Source organism: Lichtheimia ornata (genome assembly GCF_029851405.1).
Source record: "Lichtheimia ornata isolate CBS 291.66 chromosome Unknown scaffold00001, whole genome shotgun sequence".
Classification (NCBI taxonomy): Eukaryota; Fungi; Mucoromycota; class Mucoromycetes; order Mucorales; family Lichtheimiaceae; genus Lichtheimia; species Lichtheimia ornata.
This window is the reverse complement of record NW_026695321.1, coordinates 199,672-212,935: the sequence shown is the minus strand read 5'-3', so window position 1 is coordinate 212,935 and position 13,264 is coordinate 199,672. Positions and strand designations below refer to the sequence as shown.

Sequence of the window (13,264 nt, the reverse complement as noted above, 5' to 3'; positions counted from 1 at the left end):
TTCTAGTCATGCAAAGTAGCTGAGTTACCCAAAGAGGTCCCTCTGCATCTTTTGCTCTGCCAGGGTCCAGCCACTTGACAATGAACAAAGACCACTCTTCATATAGCATCACGCTTACAAACATAAAGGTGCCTGTATCTCCAAACTTTACAATGAAACGTGGGGTTTTTATTAGAGCAATGAGCTCGGCTTGGCCAACAGCACCTTGTGTGAAAGTTTCGCGTTCAATGTCGCAAACAGCCCAAAAAATAAGTTTTTTTGGTCGTCGTCGTCGAAGAGGTCGACCCCTGGATCCAGTTTGGCTGGTGGCGACATTGCGAAATCTGGGATTGGCCACGATGAACTTGAAACTTGCACACAAGATTCCTTTGACCTCGCCGAGCAGTTTTTTCTATTAGAGGCCCCACGTTTGATTGTAAAGTTTAGAGATACAGGTACCTTTATGTTTGTAAGCGTGATGCTATATGAAGAGTGATCGTTGTTCATTGTCATGTAGGTAGACCCTAGAGAGCCAAAGATGCAGCAGGACCTCTTTGTGTAACACAGCTGTTTTGCAGGATTGGAAGGGTCGATGTATGATACTTTATGCATTGTTGAGGAACAACCATGTATTGCCAGCTAACAGCCACTTTCTCCCATTTCCAACCTTTTTCCATTCAATCATACTGAAACGATACGTCTGCTCCAGACATTTATTTCCATGATTTAATTGCGTTGATCCGAGCTGATTTGGTTGAGTTACGGTCAACGAGAGAATTCATCAGTCCACACATACAGCACGATCGATATAGCTCAACCGATGTACCTTTGTTTGAGCGTATCTCAGTCAAATTGGCTCGGATCAAGGCAATTGAATCATGGAAATGAATCACTGGAGCAGGTGCATCGTTCACATGTCTTAGAATGGACAACATCGACGATCATGAGGAAATGGCTGTTGACTTGCAGTTTGTGAGGTGTAACTGATAGTCCATAAGTATCATCATTGACCTTTCCAATCATGCAAAATCGGTTGTTTTACATAAACATGCCCCTCTGCATCTTTGGCTCTATCAGGGTCTAGCTGCTTGGCAAGGACCATCTTCTATATAGCATCAAGCTTATTAAAGCAGAGTAAAATAGAGAGACCATAGCACAAAAATTTACAATCAATTGTGTGGGTCTCTAGTAAAACAAAGTTGCTCAATGTGGTCAACAGGATCTTGTGTGTAAGTTTCATGATGGAGGAATTAGATGCTGGAGTATTTTGGTATACTAAAGGAATCCAAACACTATTACGCATGGCGATAGGATGCTTCTTCTTTGGTTCAAAATGATGAAAATGATTTGGACAAGCTTTATTGAATCATTCATGATTTGTATAGCTATACAAGATAAGAAATCGTTTTACATAAAGGCATGGGTATAGTTGGGTTGTGGTGAATGACCATATTCATGGACAAGCGGGATTTAGGAACTACTTGGAGGAGATCTTGCAGGAGTTGTTTCTCTTTCTCACACGCATGTCAGACAACGACAACTTTGCTGTTCCTGCTCCAAGGAAACCTGCTCGCCGGCCAGCTAGTACGGCTGAAGAACATACCTCGGATACGATTGTGCCTACACACGATTCGAATGTTGCTACGACGACCACGACTACCACCACCACAAGTGCTGAACCACCTCAGGCTCCACCTCTTGCATATGAGAAACCACAGTGGGGTGCCGTCGCTTCACACGATTACGGCTTTGAAATACTCAAAGGAGGCATCAGCATTGAAAAGATCCAAGGTCCCAAGAAAGACGTGATCACGATCGGTAAAAGTGGACGTGTGGGCATGGGTAGCCATGCGACAAGTTTATTCAACGTTTTCAATAGGACGATTGCCTCTATGTGACATTCAAATGGAGCACCCTGTAAGTGTTGATCGTATCAGCTATGTGTTTGCAGTAGGATTCTCTTGCTTACACCATGATGGATTAGAGCATATCACGTTATCATGCAGTGTTACAGTTCAATCATGACGGCAATGCCTTTATCTATGACATGGACAGCGCCCATGGGACGCGTCTCAACAAGCAACGTGTTCCTCCACGTATCCATTTACCATTACGTCCTGGTGACCAGCTTCGATTTGGTGAAAGCACACGCATCTGCATCTTTGAAACGGACAAGGAGTTGGATGAGGATTTGGAACAAGAGCACGTAAGAAAAGAGGCAAAGCGCGCTATTAGTGTGCAATCCATAGCGCCTCGGGATCAAGAAGAGGATGAAGGCGCTACTTGGTAAGTAATGACACATCACCACAGTATCAACAAGTTGTTAAATGATGATGGATGTAGGGGTTTTGCTGAAGATGCTGTTGAGGAACCCGATGAAGACGATGAGGAGGAGAGTGGTGGAAAAGGAAAGAAGTCTGCTGATGCTGATTTGATCAACATTGCACAAGAAAAAATGATGGCTGAGGAAGCAAGTAAGTACAACATTGGTTATCCCATGCATGGTGATTCATTGGTATTGTTTAGAGAGAAGACGAGAAGAACTAGAAATCATGTTTGGCGATGATAGCGATGAAGAAGCATTTTATGATCGTACAGGTAATAGGCTGAGGAATGGACATGGCATGGATCGGTCATTAACATGCTACACTTTATAGCACGCAAGAAGAAGAAAGTGAAAAAGGAGGAAAAGGCAGAGACCCATGATGAGCTTGTGGAGCGTGCAAGGCAATCTCAAAAGCAGATCGATGCGTTGGAAAAAGAGATCGAGCAAAGGAAACAAGAAGGTAAATAGTGGATGAAGGATTGAGTTTATTATCATTCCTGACAAAGGAGCCTATGATGAACAGATGCTGCTAAGAAGGAACAAGAGAAGACTACCGAGGAAGAAGAACAAGATTTGGATGCGTACATGAAGAGCTTAAACAAGAAACCTGAGAACAAGCCATCCGTGTTGAAGATGCAGAGTGATCTCAATAAGCTGAAAAAGGTAACAATTGTAACCACGATTGTGTATTTGTAAAAGCAGGCATTAATTTAAGCATGATACGTCTACAATAGGAGCATGAGCGTCTAGAGAAGCTAGTGAAGTTGACCAAGCCATCCGATATCTTTAGTTGAGCATACGATGAGTAGCCAAATATTCGAGAGCCATCCATGCGGTTTGAACAGTGGGAAGCATGGCTTGACCGAGTGTAATAAACTTTTTCAAGTCGGCAATGGGAACATCCTTGATGACCTGCATGCACTCTTCATTATCACGAGCACGAGGTTCGGGATCATCTTCGGGATCAAGGCAAAGGTAGGGTACGAAGCGGTTGACACCCCATTTGAGCTCACTGATACCATCAGGTTGGTCCTCTGGTAGTAAGCAAATCCAACGACCACCTTTTAGTCGTGCTTCTTCCGAGAGCTCATGTTCAGCTGATTCCAAAGGACTAGAGACACACGAATCAATGCATGCTTATTGATGTAATCCACCTTTATGTTACCTGCTATGCTTTCTTCGGTCGTACGAACCAGCGACACATGTATATTTCTGGACAAGGAGGCGTGAAGGAATTGATCAGCATATGGTGTCACGCTAGTAGATAATGTCGTACCACTTCGTTTGTGCCTTGTGCATATTCCTTAAGGATACATGTTGTTTTCTAATAATGAAATTGATAAGCATCGTTATGCTATGATTGGATCGGCTTATTACCTTGATGGAATCAAATGTGAATACAGTGACAAAGGTTGGATAGGGTGTGTCATGACCCACGACGTCCCAGTCTATTTCTCTACCATCGGCAAAGCGTGTTGTCCGGTTCCACACTGAGATATAGCTAATGACACGAGATGAATAAAAAGGTCATTGGGATAGAGAGATTGGAAAAGCACACCGTTTATGAAGCTTTGACTCTGAGACGATGGTGGCAGCAGTGCCGGTTGTGTTGATGTCGAGTGGGCTATCTGACATTGTATAATATGAAACCTGAGCAAGCGTCAAGAAGGAGTTGTGTAGCGCGTGACATGCTTGTTAAGCAGGCGATTCATGCTCACCTCACATTGATTGCGCCCACACCTTTTCTTTCTTCTCACCCCACTTTACTACTACTTTCTTTATACTTGAAAAGACGACTTCATTTATTTGACAAAGACAATCCCCATTTATCTATCATTTTCTTGCTCTTTCTCTCACACAGACACATACACACGCTTTCTCTCTTTTTCTTTCTTTCTTTCTTTTTTCTCTCCTTGACTCTCTATTTGGGGAAAAGCTATAGAACAACCTCCTTTGACCACTCGATCAGATAATGATCACGCAAAAGACCCATTCTATTCATCCAGGCAATGTAAGTGAGAGATGGGGGGTATGAAGGGTCTCTTCATTGGGGCTCAATGACGTTATGTATAGACAATACCGACGACAAGAGAGAATGTGCAGTCGTCGTCATCTGGTTCATCGACGCACTCGGACTGGAAAGCAGTAGGTAGTCCACCAAGACAAGGCGCAAGTGGAGTTCAAGGTGGGATGCTTCAACAGCAACAACCAAACAATATTGGTCTTTCATCCAACAATACAACTGCGGCAACAGCAACACCGGATCACCACCACACATCGATGAGCTGGCTGCAACAGGATTATGCTTTCCCACCCGTAAGACGAAACTCAGCAGTAAGCTCCTCCGCATCTACTGCTGCTGCACCACCATGGGCCAATGCAATGACACTACCGACCCCTTCTTCCTCCATCTCTACTTCATCGGGTGCCGCCGCTCTATTCGATCATCATCATCATCATCATCATCGACGAAGGTCTTCCATTGCCACTCCCAATGATTATCCTGATATCGCATCCGTTCCCATGTTACCTGAAGTATCCACCGAACCTTATTTTCGAGAGTACAGAAGCATGTCTTTCTCAATTGATGCATCCAATGATCGAGATGAGATCCCACCACCACATCATCAACATCATCCAAGATTCCCTTCCCATCAGCAACTAGGAACCATGCATGAAGAAGAGGATGATATCGAGGATGAGGAATTATTGATGAGTGCTGCAATGGATGATGAAATGCTAGCACAAGCACAATTACGAGCAAGATCCAAATCATCAGCTGCTGCTTTCAACATTTGGCATCCTTCCCATGCTACAGAAGATACTCGTTCATGGATGAGATTCACTCAAAGACGTTCCTCAGTCGCTCATGCCGCTCCCACTCCTTCTTATCATCCTTCCATCTACTCTCCTTTGCCTGCTCCCTCCTCTTCCCTCTTATCAAATGGTGATCGAGAACGTCTTGCTGGTTTACGTCGCTTTTCTTTGTCACCTATGCCTGAAGGCCGCTTACAACAATCTCCTATCATACCCACCACAGATCCAAGGTATACATATACACGCATACATACACCACGTGAGACTCATCATCATCATCCTTTTAGTGCACTTGCATATCTTGGTCAACGCCGTCATTCACTCGCCACTCCCTTACCACAAAGCCATACCAACTCCTCAGCAACAACACCCAACATTGATAGCCTATTGGAAGGCATGCAAGCACTACGAACACATGACAACAACCCTGCTACGTCTTTGCCAATCCCAACACCAGATGATCTTTCAACTCAATTTCCACCAGAAAACATGGGTAAAGGTTCACTTTTATCGGACATTGGCGAGGATGCACTATTTTGCGTGGTCGAATTCAAGCGGGGTCGATCCGATATGTACTTTACGACAATGACGGGTGATGCTGCTCCTGCAAGGAATGATTTTGTGATTGTGGAAGCGGATCGTGGTCATGACCTCGGCAAGGTGACATTGGATCGTATCAGTCGTTCACAACTGAGTGCTATGATTAAGCAACAACAAGAGAATAGCGATGATGGCAACAACACCACAAGCGGCAGCAGCAGTAACAACAACAAAAAGAATGATGTTCATGTCAAACGAATATTACGTCGTGCAACATCAGCCGAGATTGCAGTCTTGATGAGCAAGAGCCAAGATGAAGCTAAAGCCCTCCTTGTCTGCCAAAGCAAAATCAAACAAAAGCAAATGCCCATGCAAGTGGTGGATGCTGAATATCAATGGTAAAAAGCGGATCCTTTTGAGGGTGAAATGGGAAAGCCTTGTTCACACACACAATGCTTTTAATAGGGACAAACGCAAGTTGACCTTTTACTTTGTGGCGGAACGACGTGTCGATTTCCGAGAACTCGTTAGAGATTTGTTCAAGTTATACAAGACGCGCATTTGGATGTAAGTAGAGGGATCAAAGGTAGCCAACAGAACTAGGGCTGATAGTTGAGGATCATTTTAGGTGTGCTGTGAGTACCAATTCATAAAGAAGACAACAATCCATGCATCATACATATCAAGCATAGAAATGAATTTTACTTTATCTTCCTCCTCTTTTTCTTTTTGTCCCCCACCCCTTCCCGTTTTATATATACTCATTCTATCCAGTGCCGTGCACTTTTATCATCGTGCAAAAAGGATGCTATCGCCCACTCTCACTCTCTCATTTCACTCTTTGTTCATATCCTTTTTGCATCTTGCATCCGTGCCCAGCTATAGAAGTCAAATAAAGTTTCCTCAGTCATGCATATGATTTCCTCGGACATTTCCACTTGCGGTAATCCGCAGTTGACAACGCCACGGCTTGACCACTCATATTAACCCAGCAAGAAAACGACCTTGACCCTTTTGAACCAGTAAATTGGAAGAGCATCACATGCCAATGAAAAACATGATGGGGAGGGTAGTCACACACTATAGGTGGTTGGTTTCGTTGTATAGCAAGGGTTTAGTCATATCAGGCGTTGGGGAATGACATGTGACCTTTAAGGGAAATCACACGACAATGCATCTCCTTGGACCATTGTCCATCCATGTCTTTGTTGATGCTGTAATATGATCAAAACATTGGGGAGCAGAATACATAAAAGCTTCATAATGACCACCACCACCACCACATTTACAGTGATTAGGGATAATGAGACGCATACGTGTAAACGTTTACATGCAAACAATTGCTATATATGGATGAATTAACTAACGAGGTTACTTCATTTCATTGCTCCTTGTGGTCATTGTAATGCCAAGTATGAAGCGTCTTCCTTAATGAAAACCCCTTTTGCAATTGTCATTGTTCCTTTGTGTTGCGCTAAACCTTAATGCAAGCGGAATGGGTGGTTGGTAACACAAGCATAGCGCAGGTGCCACAGTCGCCAAGTGCTCCGTGCATTCATTCTCTCTCCGTTTGTAGGCTTACATCCTTTGGTACTATAGACGCAGTGCTTTATATTATGTCATCAGGTACCAATACATGGTTGTGGATTGCCATTGCTTCAACTTTCAGGATCACCCTCTGTGTTTTTGTTGCAGCCTGTATCTCCTGGTGGTAGCATGATTTCATTATCCAAGAAGGTTACAAGGCCTATCGACACATCCCTACATGTATTGTTTGCTTCATTGTATACGCGAGAAGTGTATTCTATTTTTTCCCTTAAGCTCCCCTTTTTTTCGCCATAGCAACAAAGAATTATTTAAGAAAGCAAACAATACCCCTCGTCGTCGTTAACACTTTTCATCAGAGCCTGTACACTCGTTTACTGCTTTCTTTGTCTTTCCCTCATTATGCGCTGTTCACTCTCCACCATCGCATTGGCGACACTGGCCATATTATCATCACCTATCAATGCAGCACCTCATGCTGTAGATGAATTATCATGGGATAAAGCATATACCAAAGCACGAGCTTTAGTGGATCAAATGACGCTGGATCAAAAGGTTTCCATGGCAACGGGAATGGGATGGTCAAAATCGAACTGTGTAGGCAATACCTACCCCATCCATGATCCATATTTTCCATCGCTTTGCCTACAAGATGGTCCCTTGGGTATTCGCTTTTCAGACAACACGACTGCTGGCGTTGCAGGCATTACGGCTGCTGCATCCTTTGACAAAGATCTCATTTATAAACGTGGCAAATACATGGGAGAAGAATCCTATGGGAAAGGCGTCAATTTTCAACTTGGGTAGGTTGTCATATACATGTTGCCATGGTAATATTATCATATTGCTAAATCAGGCATTCTTCTACATAGACCCTCTGTCGACATTTATCGCTCACCTTACGCTGGCCGGTAAGTAAATTTATGCGTATTACTGCAACGCCATGCATGTTAATTCATTGTTGTATTAGTGGTTGGGAGGGATTCGGCGAAGATCCATATTTGCAAGGTGTAGCTGGATCACTTACTGTCAAAGGAATCCAAAGTCAGGGTGTGGTATGTAGTAAATGTCATTTATGGATTGTCTATAGCTTTATGCTGATGAATCATTTGACGTTTAGATTGCCACAGGAAAACATTACATCCTTAATAATCAGGAGTTGAATCGGACCAGCGTAAGTCATTTGTCCTTATTGAGCTTTACACAGCAGTAGAAGTAGTAGTAGCTCAGCTAACCCCTTATCATCCTTAGGCAAGCTCTCATGCTGATGAACGAGCTTTGCACGAGATCTACGTTTGGCCATATGCACGCATGGTGGAAGCCGGCATTGGAAGCATGATGTGCAGCTATAACCGGGTGGATGGTGACTACGCTTGTGAAAACGACCATACTATCAACCAAATTCTCAAGGGCGAATTGGGTTTCAAAGGATTGATAATGACAGATTGGAGTGCTCATCATTCGACTGTCAAATCAGCATTGGCTGGGCTCGATATGTCCATGCCAGGGGATATCACGTTTGAATCAGGGACTTCTTGGTGGGGTAGTAATTTGACGCAGGCCGTCAAGGATGGTCAAGTCCCTGAAGATAGAGTCACCGACATGTCTGTGCGCATTGCAGCTGCATGGTACAAGGTATAAAAATCATGTGCATCTTTTATTTTTTTGTCATACGCAAGATACTAATACAAGGAGACTTTGTGTAGATACGACAAGATGAAGGTTTCCCTAAGGCGACACTTGAAAGTTTCCATCGCAACGAGGCTCCTGAGGTGGTTGTGTCGGATGATCATGCAAAGATTGTACGTGAGATTGGTGCCGCATCGGTGGTGCTATTAAAGAATGAAGACAACATCTTGCCCCTAAATCAAGACATCTCTCATTTGGCAATCATTGGTAGCGATGCTGGACCTAATTTGGAGTAAGTGCACTACCTTATCAATCTGCTCACATGATGGTAATTCATTTACTTTGGGCTTGTAGTGGGATGAATTCGTGCCCAGATAGGGGATGCGACAAGGGAACATTGGCTGTAGGATGGGGCTCTGGAAGTGTTGATTTCCCATATCTTGTGACGGTACGTAGATCATTTAGCCCCACCTTGATTTTCAAAGTACTCATTAGCATTGCTTTTGGTGTATAGCCCAAAGAAGGCATTGAAGCTCGTGTTGACGATAATGTGGAAGTTTCATATACAGGCGATGATTATGATATAGATGCTGTTAGCGAGCTTGCAAAAGATGCCGATGTTGCTATTGTCTTTTCCAATTCTGATTCGGGAGAACAGTATATCACAGTTGACGGTAACGAAGGTGATCGCCGAAACTTGACACTGTGGGGCAATGGCGATAATTTGGTAATAAGCCTTTCTTCACACAAGTGTATGCTGCTTATAGCTGACATGCATTGTATGGTAGATCCAAGCTGTTGCTGATGCCAACGAGAACACGGTGGTTGTCATTCATGCTGTTGGACCTGTACTTATGCCATGGATCGATCATCCCAATATCAAGGCTGTCGTCTGGCCTGGTCTTCCTGGTCAAGAAAGTGGCAACTCCCTTGCTGATGTGTTATTTGGTGATGTGAATCCCAGTGGAAGGCTTCCATACAGCATTGCGAAGAAGGAAGAAGATTACAACGTGAAAATCTCACCCGATGATGAGGTAAATGCCGCATAGTAATTTAAAAAACGTATCTTTTAATGTGTTGTGCTATTATGTATAGATCAACTATGTTGAGGAATTGCATGTTGGATACAAGCATTTTGATGCCCAGGGTATTGAACCTCTATTTGAATTCGGATTTGGTTTGTCGTATACTACATTTGAATACAGCAACTTGAAGGTCGATGGTGACAAGGATCGAGTGACTGCAACCATCTCCATTCGCAACACAGGAGAAGTTGATGGTGCTGAAGTAGCCCAACTCTATCTTGGTTTCCCTGAATCGGCCAACGAGCCACCTAAACTGCTACGTGGATTCGAAAAGGTCTTCCTCAAGGCTGGCAAACAAGAAAAAGTGCAATTCGAATTATCCAAAACCGATTTGAGTATATGGCAAGAAGGCGAATGGATGGTGCCTCAAGGAGAATACAAGATTTATGTGGGTGCAAGCAGCCGTGATATTCGTCAATCCGCTACCTTATCCTTATAACAATGTACACAAACAAAACAAAACGACTATGATAGAAAAAGTGTCAGCTTTCATTAAATAAGATCAAGATGTGCGTGCAGAATAGGAAATAGAGAGGAGAACAGGGGCGATATCAGGTCAATTTTTTGTTTTTTGTTAACTGTGGGGTATATAAATACGTTGAATCTCTGCACATGCAAGAAAAGATAGAAAGGAAAAAGAAAAAGAAAAAGACAATGTGTTGACGTGTGTGGTGTGTGCTGTTGTGGATGAGCTGTTTCAATCGTGATATAAGTGTGTGCTTGTGTGTGTGTGTGCGTGTGTGCTTGATTGAGCGAATAAGGCACTTGGATCTCATGGTTGCTGTTTACACTGTCTTCAGAATTGTGGACCATAATTGGAGCTGCTTCTATATAGATCAACACCATTAGTGTCTCTTATCGTCATATGTAAAGAGATGATTACTTACGCTCCTCGATCACGTTTGAGCATGGAGACTTCTCGTCGAAGGAGAGCAACTTCATTTTCCATTTCGAAATCACGGCGTTTAAGCAAAGTGATGTACTCGATGGCTAATCAGAAAAGATATCGATCCATTAGCCCCCCCATTACTTTACCATCCATCACTACCCCTTTCCTCATCCTCGTGTCTCTTTACCTTTGCTGAGAATTTCCCATTTGCTTGTCTTTAGGTTCTTTTCCACTGGCAACGAATCACGTAATTCATCAAACAATTCCTTCATTTCCTTGCGTCGTTTGCGTTCAGCCAATTTGTGGCTCACACGTAATTCTGGGCTGCGTGAATAAGGTGTTTCGGATCGACGCTGCTGTGATCTTTCATCCTCAGCTGCGGATGAATTGGATGCTGATGCATAATAATCTTGTTCATGGGGTGATCGATGCTGATGGCTGCTGCTACTACCAACACCAGTGCTCACTACAGGCATGGAAGCACGTCTTGCCAATATGGGACCACTGCTACTAGCACCAAGCTCATCCATCATAATGGAACGACGACGATGATGCAAAACAGGACCACTTGGGCTATAAGGATGATGCCGTTGTTGTTGTTGCATGAAATGGGGATGAACATCAGAGGATGGGTGATGATACTGCTGTGCTGCGGGACGTGCATATCGTGCAACATGAGCATTCGTTGCTGCTGCTGCTGAAGATTCTGCTGTTGGTTGTGTGGATGAATCAGGTGGACTAGATGGTGCAGAATAAGGACCATGCTGACTAGGTGACTCGGGGATTGTTGCCGGGAAACGGAATGCTGTAAAAAACCATACAACATGAGATCCAATGCCATGTATCCCTCTCTTGTCCTTTTTTCCTTTTAATCTTACCTCTGTATTTGGATGTAGGTGCACGATTACTATTGGGTACTTCAGCGGTAGCAATCGAATGACGACGTTGAAATGGATCATACGATGAAGATGGAGTAGAGTGATTGTTTGCTGGTGTCGTAGCAGTAGGATGAAATGGTAAAGAATCACGACGACCATAATCCATCATGGGAGATGCAGCAGCAGCAGCAGCAGCAGCTGTTGTAGTTGTGGACGTATTGGATGGTTTGTTGTAAGGAGCTGGTGAAGGAGATCGTGAAGGATAATCATAATCAGTGATGACGGTAGCAAGAGAACCACGACGACTAGCATTGGCTGAAGAAGTAGGCAATGGTAAATTGTTCAAGTCGGGGATGGTGGGTCTACGGAATTCCAAAGGTGATGCACCACTGTTATTGCTGTTGTGGAACATAAAGTCTGTCATGGATCCACGTCGAGAATAGGACTCATAATGAGAAGGTGTTGTTTGTGAACTAGGCTCCAATGGCGACAAGGGTCGGCTTGCAGCACTATTGCTATTCGGCTCATACGCCGGCGACATGGCTCTTGGAGTAGCTCCACCACCAGTAGGATGAATTGATGATGACGATACACTCATATCAGACATACGGTGTCGAAGATATTCATCTGAAGCATAGGAAGGTGAGCCAGTGGCGTTGGCTGGGTGCGGTATTGGCGAACAAGGCTGTGCATTGGTGATCGAAGGCAAATGCGGTTTGGTCACTGAATCCGATGCAAAAGCAACTGGTAGAGTTGTTGAGACAAGGGCTCTTTGTGTGTATACTCCCATTCAAAACCTTTATTCTTACCGGGGCCATTAGTGTGTTCGGTTGTTTCGGGTGGGTGGAATGAAGGCTCGTCAATTTGCATCTTGTCTGCATTGGGGTCTTGTTGTTGACCATTGTAGTTGTTTGCAAGAGGATCTCGACCATGCATCAGAAGCTCTCGAGCTGAGGGCAGCACACGATTGGAATCGTCCGGATGTACAGTGTCCATGAGATGGAGTGCAAGTGGAAAAAAGAGATAGTAGTAATAGCAGCAGCAGCTGAGAAAGAAGAAGTGTTGTGCCTGTTGTGAATGTCCGTTGGGTCACGCCTGCGTTGACCGAGTTTTCCGAAAATACAAGCAATCAAGGGGAAGTCTTCATTTACACGGCCGTTTGTGGGGTAGTCGTCGTCTTATGATATTGCTCAATGATGAATTTACCATCCCTTTTCCAACCCATCTACAATATCATCAGTCTCCTTGGTTCTCTAACAATAAACTCCTAATGTGTTAGTCCTGTTGTTACGAGTGACATGCACGAGGCATCATCTATGTATTCATGCATCAACCATCATCTTTATTCAAATAGGGCAGTATCATGCATACACACATAACATTGTCTTTTTCTCTAACTCGTTTCCTCCCCCTCCTGTGGTGTTACCAACATCATCCCCTACTACCACTAAACGATCATACACACAAACCTCAACTCCTTGTCCGACATTGTACATTGCCAAATGATGTCGTTTCGTTCTGATCCAACAATTGTTGCTAAAAGGATGAATGTATATGATTCGATCTTGTTTTATAT

General features: G+C 43.8%; 5 protein-coding genes across 5 annotated transcripts; 3 read left to right on the top strand and 2 right to left on the bottom strand.

Moving 5' to 3' along the window:
• Positions 1-1,502: 1,502 nt before the first annotated feature.
• On the top strand, positions 1,503-3,001 carry O0I10_000078 (uncharacterized protein; the record flags this gene model as incomplete). The annotated part of the gene is made up of 7 exons (XM_058480193.1): positions 1,503-1,797; positions 1,859-1,896; positions 1,964-2,265; positions 2,323-2,453; positions 2,506-2,577; positions 2,637-2,765; positions 2,829-3,001. 7 exons carry the CDS (start codon positions 1,503-1,505, stop codon positions 2,999-3,001), a joined length of 1,140 nt encoding a protein of 379 aa, XP_058348716.1.
• A 90-nt stretch (positions 3,002-3,091) lies between these two features.
• Positions 3,092-3,940, bottom strand: O0I10_000077 (uncharacterized protein; the record flags this gene model as incomplete). Its single annotated transcript, XM_058480192.1, has 5 exons — positions 3,092-3,416; positions 3,471-3,517; positions 3,582-3,629; positions 3,683-3,806; positions 3,864-3,940. 5 exons carry the CDS (start codon positions 3,938-3,940, stop codon positions 3,092-3,094), a joined length of 621 nt encoding a protein of 206 aa, XP_058348715.1.
• Positions 3,941-4,277: 337 nt separating this feature from the next.
• Positions 4,278-6,233, top strand: O0I10_000076 (uncharacterized protein; the record flags this gene model as incomplete). The annotated part of the gene is made up of 4 exons (XM_058480191.1): positions 4,278-4,316; positions 4,379-5,352; positions 5,410-6,060; positions 6,128-6,233. The coding sequence occupies 4 exons, from the start codon at positions 4,278-4,280 to the stop codon at positions 6,231-6,233; spliced, it is 1,770 nt and encodes a 589-aa protein (XP_058348714.1).
• Positions 6,234-7,609: 1,376 nt separating this feature from the next.
• On the top strand, positions 7,610-10,360 carry O0I10_000075 (uncharacterized protein; the record flags this gene model as incomplete). Its single annotated transcript, XM_058480190.1, has 10 exons — positions 7,610-8,010; positions 8,080-8,118; positions 8,178-8,262; positions 8,328-8,381; positions 8,459-8,842; positions 8,914-9,128; positions 9,191-9,284; positions 9,351-9,563; positions 9,625-9,870; positions 9,932-10,360. The coding sequence occupies 10 exons, from the start codon at positions 7,610-7,612 to the stop codon at positions 10,358-10,360; spliced, it is 2,160 nt and encodes a 719-aa protein (XP_058348713.1).
• Positions 10,361-10,717: 357 nt separating this feature from the next.
• O0I10_000074 (uncharacterized protein) lies at positions 10,718-12,684 on the bottom strand (the record flags this gene model as incomplete). Its single annotated transcript, XM_058480189.1, has 5 exons — positions 10,718-10,748; positions 10,809-10,911; positions 10,998-11,615; positions 11,689-12,432; positions 12,498-12,684. 5 exons carry the CDS (start codon positions 12,682-12,684, stop codon positions 10,718-10,720), a joined length of 1,683 nt encoding a protein of 560 aa, XP_058348712.1.
• Between the last annotated feature and the right edge of the window lie 580 nt (positions 12,685-13,264).